Source organism: Populus trichocarpa, chromosome 1, assembly GCF_000002775.5.
Source record: "Populus trichocarpa isolate Nisqually-1 chromosome 1, P.trichocarpa_v4.1, whole genome shotgun sequence".
In the NCBI taxonomy this organism is placed as follows: domain Eukaryota; kingdom Viridiplantae; phylum Streptophyta; class Magnoliopsida; order Malpighiales; family Salicaceae; genus Populus; species Populus trichocarpa.
In genome coordinates, this window is record NC_037285.2 from 31,112,059 (window position 1) to 31,129,726 (window position 17,668).

At 36.9% G+C, this 17,668-nt stretch overlaps 4 protein-coding genes across 5 annotated transcripts; 2 read left to right on the top strand and 2 right to left on the bottom strand.

Moving 5' to 3' along the window:
- Positions 1-834: 834 nt before the first annotated feature.
- LOC112323853 (uncharacterized) lies at positions 835-2,953 on the bottom strand. The gene is made up of 2 exons (XM_024583521.1): positions 1,651-2,953; positions 835-1,321 (listed from the first exon to the last, which is right to left on the bottom strand). The coding sequence occupies exons 1-2, from the start codon at positions 2,855-2,857 to the stop codon at positions 1,287-1,289; spliced, it is 1,242 nt and encodes a 413-aa protein (XP_024439289.1). The 5' UTR covers positions 2,858-2,953; the 3' UTR covers positions 835-1,286.
- A 3,385-nt stretch (positions 2,954-6,338) lies between these two features.
- LOC18095188 (uncharacterized) lies at positions 6,339-8,251 on the top strand. Its single transcript, XM_006369688.3, has 2 exons — positions 6,339-6,845; positions 7,659-8,251. The coding sequence occupies exons 1-2, from the start codon at positions 6,591-6,593 to the stop codon at positions 7,923-7,925; spliced, it is 522 nt and encodes a 173-aa protein (XP_006369750.2). The 5' UTR covers positions 6,339-6,590; the 3' UTR covers positions 7,926-8,251.
- Positions 8,252-8,522: 271 nt separating this feature from the next.
- Positions 8,523-11,662, top strand: LOC7492064 (reticulon-like protein B11). 2 transcript variants are annotated; one of them, XM_052454380.1, is made up of 6 exons: positions 8,523-8,906; positions 9,025-9,205; positions 9,538-9,679; positions 9,780-9,849; positions 9,938-10,107; positions 11,298-11,662. In XM_052454380.1, the coding sequence occupies exons 1-5, from the start codon at positions 8,891-8,893 to the stop codon at positions 10,105-10,107; spliced, it is 579 nt and encodes a 192-aa protein (XP_052310340.1). In that variant the 5' UTR covers positions 8,523-8,890; the 3' UTR covers positions 11,298-11,662. The 2 variants fall into 2 exon arrangements, with proteins under 2 accessions (XP_052310340.1, XP_002300239.1); XM_002300203.4 differs by having other exon boundaries at positions 8,542-8,854.
- Positions 11,663-12,240: 578 nt separating this feature from the next.
- LOC7465042 (protein TIC 21, chloroplastic) lies at positions 12,241-16,209 on the bottom strand. The gene is made up of 4 exons (XM_002298711.4): positions 15,866-16,209; positions 15,063-15,320; positions 12,869-13,072; positions 12,241-12,491 (listed from the first exon to the last, which is right to left on the bottom strand). Exons 1-4 carry the CDS (start codon positions 16,169-16,171, stop codon positions 12,378-12,380), a joined length of 882 nt encoding a protein of 293 aa, XP_002298747.4. The 5' UTR covers positions 16,172-16,209; the 3' UTR covers positions 12,241-12,377.
- Between the last annotated feature and the right edge of the window lie 1,459 nt (positions 16,210-17,668).

Below are 17,668 nucleotides of genomic sequence, written 5' to 3' on the forward strand. Positions count from 1 at the left end.
TGCATCATTTCAAAACTTGAAAATTGGGATGCATGGAAACGCCTAAATTATTGTTGTTAACTATGAAACAAAAGAATGTGAAAGTTTGTGGTGGGGAAGGTGTAGGAGGGGGAGAACCTGGAGCTAAAAATTTTTGAGATGAAGACTGGTTAGCAGGAAGGGCAGGGGAGGGAGTAAGGGAGGAGAGAGAAGGAGGAGAGGATGGTGAAGTAGGAATAGAAATAGAAGAAGGCAGTGAAGAAGGTAAAGGATGTGTAATAGAGTTGGAAGGTAGAACAGAAGGCGAAAAAGATGAATGGAAGGGAAAAATAGATTCATGAAAATGAACATCTCAGGATAAAAAAATTTGATCAGTTTGTAGATCAAGTAATTTATATGCTTTAACTCCAAAAGGGTAGCCTAAAAACACACATGCTCTGCCTCTAGGATCAAACTTCTTACGCCCATGGGACAAGGTAGAGGCATAGGCAAGGCAACCAAAAACTCTCAAGTGTTTGTACTGGGGAGGGGTTTGGAAGAGAGATCCATATGGTGTTTTGTTATGAAGAAGAGGGGTAGGAGTACGGTTAATAAGGTAGGTTGCTGTGAGAACACAGTCAGTCCAATGTTGGGGTGGAAGGTGAGATTGAAACATTAAGGCTCGGGCAATATTCATTATGTGTTGATGTTTTCTCTCGACCCTTCCATTTTGTTGGGGTGTGTCGACACAACTCCTGTGGTGGATAATGCCCTTAGTTTGAAAAAAATCTGTCATGCGGAACTCGGCTCCATTGTCACTTCTAATGATTTTGATTTTAGTGTGAAATTGAGTTTCAATTAAACTGTAAAAAGCCATAAAACAAGACCGGGTATCAGATTTATTTCTAAGCATATAAACCCATGTTGTCCGAGAGTGGTCATCAACAATTGTAAGAAAAAAACGTGATCCATCCACTGCAATAACTGAGTTGGGACCCCATATATCACAGTGGACAAGATCAAAATTATTTAAAGCAGAATGTGCAGAAGTTGGAAAAGAAACACGCCGCTGCTTAGCCAAAGGACAAATGGAACATGGTATTGGATTATGAAATGTTCGATTGTGTGTGATAATGGGATCAGTGATTAAAGCTAATCTGGAAAGGGAAATGTGTCCTAAACGATAATGCCATAAATCACACAATGAAGTAGTGTGAGTAGCGGAAGCGGAAGGAAATGAAGTTGAGGAATGAAGATGAGGCAGTGCATCAACCAAAGCAGAGGGTGACACCCGAGACCTGAGAAGGTGGTACAGACCAGTTCTAACTTCACCCATCCCAATCGTTGTCCATGATGCTAAGTCCTGAAAAAAACAGGCATTGGATAAAAATATGAGACAACAAGAATGATGTTGAGTAAGTTGCTTGGCAGAAAGCAAATTGAAGTTAAAAGAAGGAACACACAAAACATGAGTTAAGACAAGGTGCTCAGATAATCTTACGACACCAATATGGGTAACAGGAACATCTTGGCCATTTGGAAGTTTAACTTGATAGGAAACGGTGGCTGTGATAGATGTAAAAAGGGAGGTACAACAGATCATATGATCCGTCGCACCAGTGTCAATAATCCAAGGTGAGATGTGTGTGGGATGAGATGAGTGTGTGCTTGTGCTGAAGCAAGTGGCCATACCAGAAACACGAGAGTTGCTGACGTGAGGAGTGGGAGAGGAAGAAGATGGTTGTGTAACAGATAGTGAAGCCATGGCTGAACTAGTCTCCTTGGAATGCAAAAGAGAAAGTAATTGCTGGTATTGACTCCTGGTAAGCATCATTGATTCAGTTGAATCCTCCTCATGATCACCATTCGAGAGTGCTCGGGATTGAGTAATAGTTGCTGCAATGCCTTTAGTTTTCCCATGGAGTTTGTGACCAGGTGGGTAGCCATGCAGTTTATAACATCTCTCGGCAATATGGCCAGTCATATTACAATGAGTGCATTGTGGTGGATCGGCATTTCCAACCTTAAAACAATTTTCAAGAGAATGACCAGGAAGCTTGCAGTAAGAGCAGTATGGGCGATTAGTTTTCTGGGAAGTAGCCTTGGAGAAATTTTTGCTAGAGTTAAAAAATGGTTTGGCCATCATTGCCATAAGGTCAGGGGATTTGATAGAAGGAATCATCAAATGTTGTCGTTCTTGTTGTTGGATCATGGAAAATACACGGTTAAGGGATGGGAGAGGATCAAGTAACATTATCTGATCTCTGGTGTTTGAGTATGAATCAGACAAACCCATAAGGAATTGAATGACACAGTCTCGGTCATATCGATCATGAAGGATTTTTAATTTCCCACATACACAATCGGGAAGGGGGTCATAAATAGCAAGTTCATCCCATAATGCTTTGAGGTGACCAAAATAGGTGCTGATATTATCTTGGTTTTGAGATAAGCTAGCTAAATCACGTTTGAGTTGAAAAATACGAGGGCCATTTTGATGGGTAAAACGATCCCTGAGTTCCAGCCACAATACTCTTGAATCCTCAACTAAAGCAAGACTAGATTTAACAGAAGAACTTACAGAATTTTGTAGCCACGAAACAACCAAGTCATTGCATCTCTCCCAAGCTTCAAAAAGAGGATCTGAGATATCAGTAGGTTTAGACAATGTACCATTAACAAAAGCAAGTTTGTTCTTCGCGCGAAGAGCTCGAGAAATCGCACGAGACCAACTGACATAATTATCAGCAGTCAAGAGTTCAGAAACGAGAGCAGCAGCTGGGTTATCACCATTCTCAATTCGGAATGGATTGAAAGGGTCAGAGAAATTGAGGTATTTGTTTTTGGGGTTTGTATCGTTGAAGGACTGAGAATCATTTTCTGTATGAGCGTTGGCCATTGATCGGCAGCTCTGATACCATGAAACAAAAGAATGTGAAATAGAGGAAAACAGAATTGCAGAGAGAAATTCCTCATGTATATTGAATGATGCAGCTCGTCCAATTATATACAGCAAGCAAAGAATATTCTAACTAACTTATCCCATGCAATGTCAACATTATCCTTTATGTACAGCTCATTACAGAAACAACAAATAATAAGTAACAGAGTAACAGAATTCAGGTAACCATGCCATCCTTCTCTTTAGTGACGTGGGGAGGTGATGATTCATCCTCTAATAACTAACACTTGTGTTTGGCTAAAATGGTGTATTGTTATATTACTTCGGAAAAATTCTTACAATGACGACGTGGAGTATCCTGGCATATTCCTTGTAATTTAGATTTATTGATTTATCAATGGTTTTCTTTAGTAAAAATTAGATTTCAAACTTGGGTTTGAAATCTCTTTTTCTTCGACATAGCATGGAGTTTTTTATTCATAAAAAATGATCTGGTTTATAACAAGGTGTAGCAAAGTTGAGATTCTAGTTTCTTTTTAATCTTACATAAACTCTCGGTTTCTTTTTATGAAGCAGTCTCCATTAATCACATTCAAATGAAGTAGTTGTTCATGTTAGGCTCTAGAGGGATAGCCTAGGTGAATCTAAGAGGGGGCCGGGTTAATTAGATATACAAAGTAAAACTGTGGTTACAAGTAAGTAATATAGAATAGATTTTCTTTAATGTGAGGGAGTGGTCACAAATGGAAACCGCGGTTACAAGTAAGTCATTTTCAGACCAAAAAATAGCAAGAAGATAGGTGATGATCATATCATCATTTTTTAGGAGTTGTCCAGCAATGGCAAGATTGTCATCAAGGCGTTTGATGTGCATGAAGTATTCATTGGTTGTGTGGTTGGTTTTGCGGGCTGTAGAAAGTTTAGATCACACTTGAATCACTTGAGTCTTGGATTGAGATTCAAAAGAGATAGTGAAAGCTAGCCAGACTTCACGAGGAGTGGTGCGATGAGCAACATCTGCAAGAACCTCATTAGCGAGAGAGGTATTAAAACACATTCCAACCCAACCTGGCTTAGAACACATACTGTTGCTGGGGAGGCAAACCAGACCCTGTCGGACCCATTTCCATTTTCATCTCCATCTGTATTCGGCTCTCTGACATTTTAATGGTCTTGATCTTCTCTTCACATTGTATTTATGGACCTCGTCTTATGGGTTAAGAAACTCCAATTTGGTTTTAGCTGGCCTTCGATCACTTATTTTAAGCCCGCCATTTTATTATTAATTACTAGCATTGTTTCACGTGCTTTGCTGGGGGCTGGTTACGAATTCTATATTTATTATTATGCAATAGTTATGGAGAGATTAATTGATCTTTCAAGAAAATATTGAAATGTTAAACCTGCCAATGAAGCATGGTAAGTACATAATTTTACTAACAATTATTAACATTAACATTAATAAAAAAAAAACTAAAAGGGGTGGTGCTTTTTAATATGCATCACCTTATAAAAAAATATTCATTTTAATAATGTTTTTTTTTCTTCTAAATCTATGTTTTTTTTTCTAATTTTATCTTCCCAATTAACAAAATACAAATATCTTGCGACTTCATGGATAGCATAATGAGTGAGCAAGCACGTGTCTGACTCTGCTTCCACATGTGATAGCAGCTTTTGTAGGCTTAATTACGTGTCGTGGCTGTGCAGAGCTGCATTGGAATAAAGCTCGAGTGGTCAGGTAAATATGTGCTCGATTGACGGATACTCGGCGCAGTACCTGATTTGTGCATTTCTTTTCAGGGGATGGGTGTGGTGGTCTGGGAAGTTGCTCTTCTTAATTGGTGGTTCTTTGGGGATGGAGAAAAGGGCAAAAGATCGACCACAAAAAGCCAAACAAAAGATGTTATGTCCGAAAAATGAACTGAATGCATAAAGATTGCGCGTGTCACCTTTTTAACCCGAGCGAGAAGGCTAAAAATTGAGGCATGGTTTCGGAGGGTTTTTCTCTCGAAAAACCGACACCTTTCAGAAGTAAATAAATAAACACAAACAGAAAAAGATCTTAAGAAATATAGTTATAGGACCAATGTTTTCTCCATCAATTTCTTTTGAAATATATATTAAATCCTAAATACAAACCCCAAACCTTACGTTCTAAATCCAATTTCTTAAACTCAAACCTTGAAATTCATTTGGGAAATTCCAAAAAGGCGCCATCTTTTATGTGCACATCACCTCATGGGACATCCTTTGATTCGAGATGTAGAGGAAGAGGAGTTCTCATCGTCGATTCAGCCAGAACTCGAATCAACAATTGCTTCTCTTTACACTTCACAGCAAAATGAATTTAAGGCCAAGAGGGCCATGAGACCCTCAGATCTAGCTACTTCGTAGGACAGCATTCTACTGTTCGAGGGGATCTAGGCGAGAGATTTTTCTGGTGCTGGCATTGACCTTGGAAGCAATGACGATGCCATCACAGATGTTCTTTTCAGCTCCCTCTGGTGTGTTATCAAAGGGGTTAGGCTAACACTAGTCTGGAAACATTCAAGTAATAGTGTTGCCCATGAATTTCAAGGTTTAAATTTAGGATTTAAGTTTAATTCTATAAGGTTTTCAGATCCACAGTGTATCTTGTAAACACAATACCAATCAACAACTTGAAAATCATGATCCTCGTTTTACATGGGTAATAACAATGTAGGCCTGGGCCTGCAATCTAAGCCCACGCATATAAGCTTGGGAAGCCGAGATCTTTTTTATAGATAGTGAGGAAAGCATCATTTACCTGCAACATTTTTTGGTCGTGAAACTTGTTTTTGGTCATTATGCACTTTGAAAAACCAAATTTAGACCTTTAAGAATTCATTTGCAACCATAAATAAAATTTAATTAGTTTAAAAACTTAAGGAATAAATCAAATTTTAAAATAAACTTCAGACCTCGTCCATTTTTTCTAGTATCATTAAAGATTAAAAATATTTTAATTGAGTTCATCTTTCAAAACTAAATCTATAAACATTAAAGTTTTTCGATGATTTTTTCTTTGTTTTCTTAATATTTAGGAATTAAAATATGACAAAAATAAGTTTTAGAATCAAAATACAATAACCTAAAACAAAAGGGATTCAAGATGAAAAAATGAAAATATGAGGGATCAAATTAAACTTTTTACATGCCTTTTGCAAAAAGGGGCTGCGTTTGTTCCAATTTTAGTTTTTAATTTCTCAATTTTGTTTTTAACAATAAGATGAAATTAATTGTTAATTTGATGTTAGAATGTCTTATAATATATTATTCAAGCGAGAGAAAACAAATCTAAATAGATTAAGTTGACAAAATAACTTTAAAGAAATAAATTAAAAAGAAATAAAGTTAAGTGATGTAAGTATAAGACAATAAAAAGCTGAAGGATCTAAAAAACAATTTAACTATAACCAACGGGGTGAACATGTTAAGGGCTGAACGGTGGTGGATGTATAGGAACACATCCACCGCTTTTATTGGAGTTTTATTTTCTACTTCTTCTTTCTATTTTTTGGATAGCTTGGTAATCGAGCACCGTAAAATCTCCAAACCAAGCTGAATTCCGAACTCCGATACGAGCGATTAACACTAAATTAAACCCATCCATTATTTTTCAATCAATAACTATTTATAATCACATCAAAACCGATATCCAAAACGACAGAAACCCTGAAGCAGTGAATTAGGGTTTTGGATCAGAATGTCGACGGGCGGGGCCAAGGACGGTGAGTTGCAGGTAGTAGCAGCGCCTGAGAAGACAAAACCGGCGCTCCCTCCGCTTCCACTTGCGGCAAGGACGGGATCGACGGCGTTGGTGGAGTACACGGCGCCAGTACTCAAAGAAGAGGAGGAGGACCTAGAGGTGAAGCTTCGAAGAATACTTGAGAATGTGCCAGTTCGAGTTAGTAATACCTCCGGTAGTTCCGCGGGTTCTGGTTCCGGTGATTTTCACCAGGTAATATGATCATTTATTTTTTAATTTCTAAATTGTAAGCCGAGAAGTTTTTGTGTAATAGTTTTTTCAGTTTGCAACTTTCTAAAGTGTTTTGTATTCGTGTTATATAGATAAGAGTAAATAATAATTGTACTGCAGGATTAAGATTAGGGTTTTATTTGTTTGATATCAGGAGAGATCGATGCTGGATTGATTAACGTTTGTCTAGACGAGTATATTCGGTAGAAACTGAATGTGATTTGGAACTTGGTTTTAGGCAGTATCGAGTTAGCAGTCGTTGCCACTAAATGCAATTAACACTGATTCATGCTGATGACCTTTTCCGCCATGACCATAGCGCTTTATATTAGAGATGCATGCTCATGGCGTTGTGACAGTAGTGATCCTTTTGTATAATCTTTGCCCGTGGAATGCATTGGCTCAAACCTCTTCTATTAGAAAAAGGATTCCTCTGCCGTTTATGGTTTGTTGGCACCCACTATAAATCTAGAAAAGCAGGAATACGGAGGTCGAAATGCACGGGACATCTTGGTGATCTCAAGAGATCAAAGTAATTGGATTGTAACAGACTGAGGGTTGTATTGAAGTTGTGTTTGGTGTCGTTGAAAGAAGAATCATGCCAGGTTAAACTTATCTAATAATACCATGTTGTTTTGTATCATCTGTGTGCTCAATATTTAACATGTATTATATATGTTCATCGGTGAAGCAGGAAGACATGAGTGTTGTGGGTGTGTGTGTGAATATCCATGTTTGCATATGTTCGTCTCACTATTTTGTTTTTTGGTTTTTTATTTTTTTGGGTTACAACAGTATCGGCAAATGAGACGGAGAGAGCAAGACAGGCTTGCAAGGATGGATGCTGATTACCAGAGAAGGAAAGAGTTAGCTGAATTTACTATGAGAAGAGAGGAAAGGATGAAGGCTGCAGAGGAACAAACAGAGAAAAAGCGTTTGAAAAGGCAGAGGAAAAAGCAAAGGAAAAAAGAGAAGAAGATGAAACCAAATGCTGGTGGAGAAGAGTGCCGGAGAGAAGATGACGAGGACTCTGATGATGATGGCGATGAAACAGGAAACTAAACAGGCTGTTACCTTATCGTTTTAGTCCAAGCTTAGGTTCAAGCTTGATTCCTGCCGGAATCTTTAGGCAATGACCTCAATCAGCTTTCTAGTTGTTATGCTCGAACTTCCTAATTATTCAAGTCAGATTCCCTTGTTTGTAACCGGTGAAGTAGTGCCTCTCCATAGAGAGATGGAACTGGACAAGGAAAGAGTCAACTTTGATTGATGCATCCTGAAGGGCAGCCTGATGGCCTCGTCTTGTTGATTGTATTCCATCATCAGAGTGCCGGTTAAAACATATAAGATGAAATTTCATCATTGCCAAGCAGGTTTTTTATTGTAAAGCACTTGTGTTATTTTGAATGAGCGAGTGAACTAGTTAATGCCCAAGAATTCAATTGCAACAAAATTCCTAATAAGCCCATTTTCTACCATAATTTATACACCCAATGAGCAAGCAAGAATTATTTTTCAAAGGCCAGACATCAACACTAATCAGCACGCATGCCAAAACCAATTAGTTCATTCAACTCAGATGATAAGCTACAGATAAAGGGAGGCATTACCAGTAGCATATTTACCGTGAAAACATTAATTTAGAAATAAATGACTTCCAATAAACCCTGCAGGAAGTAATTACTACAGGTTGGCTAGAAAGTGATGTTAAGCAACGATATCTTTAAAGTAAAACCTGAATGCCTGGGCTGATTCCATTTTGACCCAGCCCAGTTCTACATCGTCCAGTCCTCAGCGGACGTCGTTATGAGCTAGATTTTGCGTCGGTTTCCACCGTTTGGTATTTTATAGTATTCTCTCTAACACACTTCCTCTATCAGTCAACTCATCGATCGATCTCTGAATTAGCTACCTCTAAAATTGAATCACAATGGGCGAGTCCGTCACCCCTCGTCGCATCTCCGTCCATCAAGCTCTTGGCGGCGGCCCAGGTATCCGTTTACCTGCACGTATACACGTATTTATGCATGTATAGGAATACTGGTGTGCATCAAAACCATATACCTTCCTCGATCATTTTGATTCTAAATAGATCTAAATATTTTTTTATATTAACTTATAATCTTGATTTTAATGTTAAGTATTGGTGTTAAATGTGTAGTGGCTGATGTGTTGTTATGGAAGAGATGGTACGCAAGCGTTGGTGTTTTAGTGTCTGCAACAACTCTGTGGATCTTATTTGAGAAAGCTGGTTACAATTTGTTATCGTTTGTGGCTAACGTGTTGTTCCTTCTTGTTGTTATTCTCTTCTTTTGGGCTAAATCTGCTTCGCTTCTCAATCGGTAATTAATTTATGCTTTTTTGCACCTTTTTAAATGTTCGCGATTTTATTTTTCTAAATCTTTTTTGTGGCTATTGATTTCGTATGTGAAATTCTAACACATTTCACAATTTTTTATTGGTATAAATTTTTAGTTATGGATGTTGTTTTGTCTTAATTTTTTTGATGGATTACATGCATCAAAGAGAGATGTTTCATTGATAATTCTTAAATTTCAATTTTATTTACTGATTTTCAGTCACTGTTTGCTGTTTTGGGTGACGAAATCTAGATTTGTGTGCATGTGTGGTTTTGGATTCTAGGAATGAATATTTATTAGTAGTTGTGATTTAGGCCATTCCCTCCACTTCCAAATTTGGAAATTCCCGAGGAGATTGTTGCCAAGGCAGCTGGTATTATTCACGTGTATGCCAATTATGCATTGTCGATTGCGCGTGAAATCGTGATCGAGAAGAATTTCAAGGTTTTCCTCCAGGTTAGTAGCCATTTCTATCTTTCCACGAAAGAATTAGCTATACTTTTGTTGATCGCAAGAGGGCGGAATTTATATGTGTGATGCACATGTGGTTCTGCAGGTTGTTTCTGGTTTCTGTGTAGCATCTTATATCGGTAGTCTCTGCAACTTCCTAACTCTTGTCTACATTGGTGAGTTCTTTATTGCTTATTGTGTTTTCTTAATCAGTCCATTATATGAGGGCAGGCATTAGTTCATTATATTTGATTACATCTACAGGGGTTCTTCTTAGTCTTTCAGTTCCTTTGGTATATGACAAGTACCAGCACCACATTGATGAAAAGATTTGTTTAGCCCATAAAATAATTCAAGAACAGTATAAGAAAATTCATGATGCCATCTTGAAGAAGATTCCATTATCATCAAACAAGGAAAAGAAAACACAGTAGGTAAGTTGCTGCCTCTCTCGTAAATATAGACTAAAGTAGGAAGAATTTCATTGGTAAGCATTTATGATTCCGTGTCTAAATAGTGCACATCTGACTGAGATTATGGCTGTGTTTTTATATGGAGCCAAAGCATGCTGTGGCCTTTATTATGTTTGAAATTTTGATAATGTCATTGGTGCAATCTCAATGTCATTATTGTTGAGACTTAATGATTTTGCTAATGTTGTGGAAGGATACATGACTGATTAGGCAACATGATGAAGGCTCTGGTAGAGTATTTGTTACAAAAATCTGATAATTTACCTCCAATAGGTTAGAAGTCTTCATTATAATGGGCTGCACTTTAGGTTGCTTATGACAAGGGCATTTTGAGTATATGGTACTTTTATGTTGAGGATCTGATAGCTTGTGCGTAAAATGAACATTACATCTTTGCCACATTGGATGCGCGTTGAAGAGAGGCGTGCTCATTTGCTGTCTTAGTTGCTTTTTATTTTTGTGTGAATTATAAATAACATACTTGGTGCATTTTTGCTTGAAATTGTCACCATGGTGAAACTAACCTGTGATTTAACATGTCGATAGATTAATGGACTTGCCTTGGTATAGTTTTTTCTTCTTTGAGACTTCCTTGGAATATCATTTTCCATAAGAAATTGAGTTCTCATGAATGTTGCAACGAGGAGGTGAATTAGCACAGATCATACTGAAATTTGCCAATACATGGGTCTCCAAGCTTCTTGCATTCAGGATTATTATTAAGGAGTCACTGTTGAACAAAAGTACGATTACAAATATTGTTCTCCAAATTTGCTTTCTCTGGTGAAAGTTATCCTGATTGTATTTTCATCTTTTGCTGATTCACTGGCCTTCCTCCCATCTGGTCGCTCATTTCAGCATTGTTTACTTTCACCTTCCCTGTAACTGTCTCCACATGAACAGCCTCGGTAGGCGGGATGAATGTCCTAGGTTGTCTATTTATCAGCATGCTACCTTCATCTTGCTCATCAATTTGCTTCCTTTATTTGTTACATGGATATCCATGCACTGCATTTGTTGTCAGAATTAAAACCATTTTGGACAAACTCAATTCATACTGGGTGGATCTGGTCACTGGTGGTTTACTCTGTCCTCTATCTCTCTGGCTTTTGTTCGTTGAACAATTTTGAGTAAACTATCTTTGGATACAGGGTTTCAAGTTGTTCAGCAGACAGTGACTAGTCGCATAGTGAATGGATTTTCAGCATATGAAGCTGTTGAGGGGTGATTTTTCTTTTTGGTTGGGATGCTGTCAATATTAGCATCGAACATCAGCTACTCATGGCAGTTCTTTAGGAGCAGAACTAACCTTAACACCACCAATGAAGAACAGTAGATTTTTCATTATTTTTTATCTGCAAGAAAGCCATTGTTTTGATTCTCTTGATCTGTAATTTTGTCATTCCTTGCTGTTGTTTTTATTTCTCACTATTTCATCCCCACTGGATTATGTTCTCCGATTGTGGAGAGGAAACTAGCTTTTGATAATGGAAGTCTATGATAGCCAACTTTTTTACTTCTTTCTTTGAAGAGCAAGTAAGCTTCTTGGTATTATCACAGCTTTGTACTTGTTCAATCGCTTCAACTTTTAACGTTGTTGCCGTACTGCTCGCTTCCTCTACCCCCTCCAGTTGTTGGCATAACAGGTATTGGGTCTGTCATTTTACTGCGTTGATTCACCTGGTCTTTCGACCTTTCAGTCTTGGAACACAACCATCTTTTTTTCTTTTTTTCATAAACAATGGTTTTTATTAAATTCAACTTTACGATTGCAAGCGTGACGCGCGGATCTACCACCTTTCAACCTGTTTGCATTTCCTTTAACAATTGAATTGAAGAATAGCATCCCAGACAAGTCCAAATGTATTGCTTCTTCCAACTTCTTAGAGTTGTTTCTTCTGAATACACCAACGCATGCTCCTATGCTGCTTCCACGACATAATAACGAGGGCAAAATTCTCGCTGTTGTGCAACTACCGTACCATACAAACAGGTTTTTAACCTCCCTTGTTACTCTGTTGCTGGTGGATGTTATTACGTTTAAGTGTAGAAAGGATTGATTTATACCACGAGATCAATTGCAAGTGCTCGAGGTTTTGGAATCAATCAAATTTCATTGGAACGGTAGGCTACAAATTATCACTATGAGAATTGCGCGCATTTTGTAGTATCATGCAGAAGTTTTAAAATCACTATCTTCAACCTCAGCTACAATATCATGCAGAAGAAGCTTATGCCACCTTAAAGACTGGAATATTTTCTGATGGTGGTAGTGTCACTGAGCGTAAAAGTTCCGAGGAGAATACAAGCCCCAGGAAGTGAGAAAGGATGGTGTTCGCTGATGCCTGCACAAGAGAAACGGTGGGGGCTGATATCAATCAAATAACTGGGACCAAAATGTTTACCCCAATTAAAAGTTATCATCGATTTATCCGAGAACTGAACACAGATGTTGGGTTAAAAGAACATCACTTTAGTAAATTGATAGAAGGTAAAAAAATTTACTTCTTCCATCGTAAAGGCAAATATTAAAGTTATCCTTTGTATCCTCATTGATTCATTTGTCGATTTATTTGGCTGAGAGCATAAATGCTAAAACTGATAAAGCTACAGTGACTTCTATAATAACACAAAGTGTGATTTCTGAACCTAACTCCTACCATGAGTCTGTAGTCAGCAGAACTTTAAAATATGATAGTAATTAGATCTGTATAATATTTACCTGCACCAAAAACACATCCAATGCAAGAACTGGACTGTAACCAGGAGAGATTTGCTGGTAATAAGGATTTGCAGAAGAGGTTAGGGCCTTTGCAACCAACAATCCAACTGTGGCTTGCATCCCAAGAATGGCAGCACCCATTCCCAACAAATTCAGTATTATGCCATTTTTCAAGCTTTTCACAACATCAGCACGAGGAGGTGCCTGAAAATATAAACAAAGAGCACCAAGCATAGAAAAAATATTTTAGAATTATGTAAACAATACATGTCTGGTTATTTAACTTCAGCAAAAGAGTCTTTGAGTAACAGTATGACAATCAAAGGAGCCACTTCATGTGTGCTTAATTCTAGCACCATATTTAGACCACATCATCCTCATGAGAACCTAATGCGATCCACATTTAGTATGGTTTTCTATTTTTCTTGTTTCTTTTAACAGGTGTGAAAAGCTGTACAACCCAAGCTCAACAAACACTAGCAGTTTACTATTGATGATCTTCTGCACTTCAATGGTATGGAGTTCATCTTACTTGTGTAGTCCAATGACTCACATGAATAAAGAAGAAAAATCACATGGATAGATAGATGGGAAGCAAAGACAAAGGATACAAGATGAGCCAGCAAAGACAAACTGCATGAAAGTTCCTTCAAGAGATTCTCGTTGACAAAATAAACCTCCCCAGTCATTTTTAAACTACAAGGACTATTTGTAGATATAAAAATGGGATCCAGACTCTAATTGCCTCTTATCATTCTTTTCTCTTTAAGAGAAAAAAATATCAAGGAAAATATTTGCTAAATTTGAATGTCCACTTATCACAATATCGCATGCCCCAGCATTGCGAAACCAACCATTAAGTTTCTAGCTTCAACATTGGACTTCTCCTTAAATTACCGCAAATGGCATTTGAAGGAAACAATGTCTCTATTTCCCTAAAGCGCCATATTACCAATTAATTCTTTGGCATACAGAAACAACAAGATTCTCTCATGTAAACCCACCGACTTCATCATGCATAAGTTGTACAAACTGCGACTAGCATAAACAAAGTAATTTGCCCAAGGTCAATGAGCACAATCCAATTCTTAAACAGACTGCCAGGTTATTTCTGTCAATCAACCAATAAACTAATGGGGCATGCTCATGTTTGTTTTAGCAAGAACTCTACTTATTGATAGTTAGTGTGTTGCAACTTCCTCCCTTTCTTTGTAGTAATTATAATATGACAAGTAATTACACGGTCCTATTTGGCATTGAGTTTGCAACTACATTTCAAAGTGTTTTTGCCCTGAAAATACATAAAATTGATGTTTTTTTATAGTGCTTTCCAATGATTTTAATGTGTTGATATAAAAAAAAATTATTTTGATGCATTTTCAAACGAAAAACACTTTTGAAAAGCACCTAAAAGTAGAAGCTATCACTTTCCCAAATGGGCACTTTTATAAGAACTTTCATTTCCTCTTCTCTTTCTTTATCGAAATTTCAATTGTCTACTTTTAATCCCTAAATTCATCATTCAAAAACTATTCCAAGACTGAATGGACAAGACATATGGCCCAGGATTAGGCCTAAGGCCAAGTGGCCCATTAACGAACGAGCCCAGTCCAAGGCTTCACGTCCAGATGCGTCACCGATAAAGGGTGGCTAGCCCAGACACGGGATAACCATGAGGGTTGAAATTACGAAAAATATACAGGCTCTCACAACATGCAAGTAGCTCTCACAATAGTACATTGCTTGCCAATTGTAAAGGACACATGGCACTCCCACCTTAATCTACCTCATGTGGGGAGGACAGTACAAGTGATAGTGGTACCCAAAGCAACATCTCCTCCTGACACTTTCGACGGGCCACGGATCATCATGAATGGGCCTACCATAAACATAGGTACACAATGAGGCTTGTTTTGCAAGTTGCATTATGACTCTTGCTCAATTTGGCAGCCCACATTTGAGGCCAGTCATCAAGCTCATCATGTTACCAAATCCAAAAGACCTCAAGACGAGAGGAGACCTCATAAAAAACAATCATTCAGAATACAAATGACAACTGAATAAGTAACATATCCTTTCCATGATTAAGTTAAAAATCCTTGGAAACAACCATTATTCAGAACGATCAAAATAAACACTGTTTATGATTGTGAATAACACATAGTAAAAAAACTAAAACAGTATGTATACATACCTTGGAAGGATCATTGGCAGTTTTTCGGAGCTTCTCAGAAAGCCGGATGTACCCAAATGACCAGAAAACAGAAATGAATGCAGCTGCAATGCCACCAAGAGTAGCATAAAAAGTGGGAGGCGAAGTGATCTTCCCAGTGACAACCACAGAAAAGGAAAGAATCACAGCTGCCACTGTACTACATATTAGCTGCCCCCAAAATCCTAAACTACCCAACCGCTTAAAATACCTTGATGTATTCTCTAATCTCTTAGCCACCTGCACACACAATAGCAATAATCTTACTCTAGTCTCCACAACAGTTCCCACATTTTTCTTGGTAACCAAATATAAAAATTAGCAACCAAGAACGGAAACTAAAATGACATTTGGAAACCCGTTTTAAAGCAGCTCCTTTCCTCAACTCAAGTCTCATATTCACAAAAAATTGCATTTCGCTTCGATTTCTCTTCATTCCCATCATCTCTTAGTAGTCAAACAGAAAAATTACCACACAAAAAGCAAAACCAAAATGACATTTAAAAATTAAAATCCCATATGAAAGGCAGCTCCTTTTTTAAGACATGCTAATGGGTTTCCAAAATAACGCATGTATAGCCCCCCATTTAAGCAAAGAGAAAGTAGTGCATAAAACAAAAATAACATCAAGTGAAAAAAAAAAAAACCATATAAAAGACAGTTCCTTTTCTTATACTACACAAATGGATGGCCACATAACAAAGTGAGGTAGTAAATTAGACTCCAAATTCTAAAGTAACTTTCTTTTAGAAATCTTGAGCAAAGAATTTGGAGAGGGTATGAACCTGAGCGAGTTTTGCCCTTTCTGCCTCGTCGTTTTGGGAATTGAAAGCAGGAGCAGTTGCATTAGAAGCGTTTGTTTGGGTAAATAATTTTTTTGGTGTTTTGTTCCTAAGATGATCATAAATAGATAATGAGCTAATGTAAGAGAATGATGGGAGAGGTTGTGTGGATTTGTGAAAGATTAGGATGGAGTTTGGAGGAGGGAGGAGAGGTAGGTGTTTTTCACGGTGGATAAGGGGAGGCGTTGGAACCGCCGCCATGGATGCCGCCGTGCCGGAGCGAACTGCCGGCATCAGTAGCGTTTGCATTTTTCCCGAAAGTGTGAGCGGAGTAAGGCTAGTTCGAGACAATGTACTCCTAAATACGAATCAATTTTTTTATATGAGCTGCATGTCGTTTAATGAGGTCATGTAAGAAGCTTGTCGTGCGACTATCTGTCGTCCATGTACTAAAAAACAATGTGTCGTCTGATGTGTAGACGACACTCGTCGTACTTGGATTATTATTAACCTCAACTAATTGAGGAGGGAATTCATTTTTCCTTCTCACAAAAGTTTTTTTTTCCTTCAAATTTTTTAATTTATTCTTCAATAGATTTATTTATTATGATTTCATAATTCTGGTTATAGATTTGGTAAATTAAATGAGGTTGGCTCAAGTTATTTTTTTTGTGTTTGAATTGTTTTTGGAACAATTTAATTGACCGTATCTTATTAGGTTAATCCCTAAACAGTTTAATTTTTTTTCTGCTAGAAAACATATTAGCAATACTTAGATTTTTTTATATTAAAAAAATTGATCTAACTCGTGGTGTAGCCAGGTTGACTCGAGTTTTTCTGTTATTTTTTTAATTGAATATTTTTTTAAAATTTTATCCTTTAATATTGGATTGATCGGAAATTGAAATTTATAATTTTTTTCATTTGCTTTCTATGGAGTTATCCTAATCTTCTGACTCGGGTTTGGTAGGTTAACCCAAATTGATTTTGGTTATTTTTTTATCCTTTTATTTTATTTTTTCACAATTTAATCCTTCTACATTGAATTATTTGGGAATTGAGTTTCATAATTTTTTTATTTGCTTTCTATGAGGTTATCACAGTTTTATGAGCCGAGCCACAAGTTATGCCAGTTGACTCAGTTTTTTTTCCTATTTTAATTATTATTATTTTCAATTTCATCATTCAATATTGAATTTATTGAGAATTAGGCTTCATAATTTATTTTGGTTTGCGTTCTATAAGGTTATTCGATCTTATAACTCGGGTCATTAGTTTTGTCGGTTGACTAGGGACGTGTTTTGTGTCCTTTTTAAAATTAATTTTTTTTAATTTCATCCTTCAGCATTTGGTTAATTAGAAATTCAGCTGCACAAATTTTTTTATTTTTTTTATTGGTCTCATGATCCAGATTTGGCAAGTTAACCCAAGTTAACTCGACTCATTTTTTTAGTTGAATTTTATTTTCAATTTTATCTTTTAACATTAAGTTAATTGAGAATTGAATTTAGTAATTTTTTATTTGTTTTCTATAAAGTTATCAAGGTTTCATGACTTGGATAATGGATTTAGCAGGTTAACCCAAATTAATCTAAGTTGATCTAATATGTTGTCGTTTTAATATTTTTTAAAAAGTTATCATCATGATTTTTTTTAGTCAAATTATATTTTTGAATTTGTCAAGTCAAATAGGTCATATCAAGTCAATCACTATATAGTTTAAACTCTTTTACGCTAAAAAAACAAATTAACAACACCTGAAAATTTTTTTATGTAAAAAAAAAATTTAATCTGACCTGCAATGTA

Bases quoted from the DNA above. Each gene is read 5' to 3' on its own strand.
- LOC18095188 (XM_006369688.3), top strand. From the start codon at position 6,591: ATGTCGACGGGCGGGGCCAAGGACGGTGAGTTGCAGGTAGTAGCAGCG. The intron at 6,846-7,658 runs GTAATATGATCA...GGGTTACAACAG, and splicing joins GTTCCGGTGATTTTCACCAG to TATCGGCAAATGAGACGGAG.
- LOC7465042 (XM_002298711.4), bottom strand. From the start codon at position 16,171: ATGCAAACGCTACTGATGCCGGCAGTTCGCTCCGGCACGGCGGCATCC. The intron at 13,073-15,062 runs GTATGTATACAT...TTATATTTTCAG, and splicing joins CTGCCAATGATCCTTCCAAG to GCACCTCCTCGTGCTGATGT. The intron at 12,492-12,868 runs GTAAATATTATA...TCTCTTGTGCAG, and splicing joins TGGATGTGTTTTTGGTGCAG to GCATCAGCGAACACCATCCT.
- LOC7492064 (XM_002300203.4), top strand. From the start codon at position 8,794: ATGGGCGAGTCCGTCACCCCTCGTCGCATCTCCGTCCATCAAGCTCTT. The intron at 8,855-9,024 runs GTATCCGTTTAC...TTAAATGTGTAG, and splicing joins AGCTCTTGGCGGCGGCCCAG to TGGCTGATGTGTTGTTATGG. The intron at 9,680-9,779 runs GTTAGTAGCCAT...GTGGTTCTGCAG, and splicing joins ATTTCAAGGTTTTCCTCCAG to GTTGTTTCTGGTTTCTGTGT.
- LOC112323853 (XM_024583521.1), bottom strand. From the start codon at position 2,857: ATGGCCAACGCTCATACAGAAAATGATTCTCAGTCCTTCAACGATACA. The intron at 1,322-1,650 runs GTATGGCCACTT...TGTTTTTTTCAG, and splicing joins CAGCAACTCTCGTGTTTCTG to GACTTAGCATCATGGACAAC.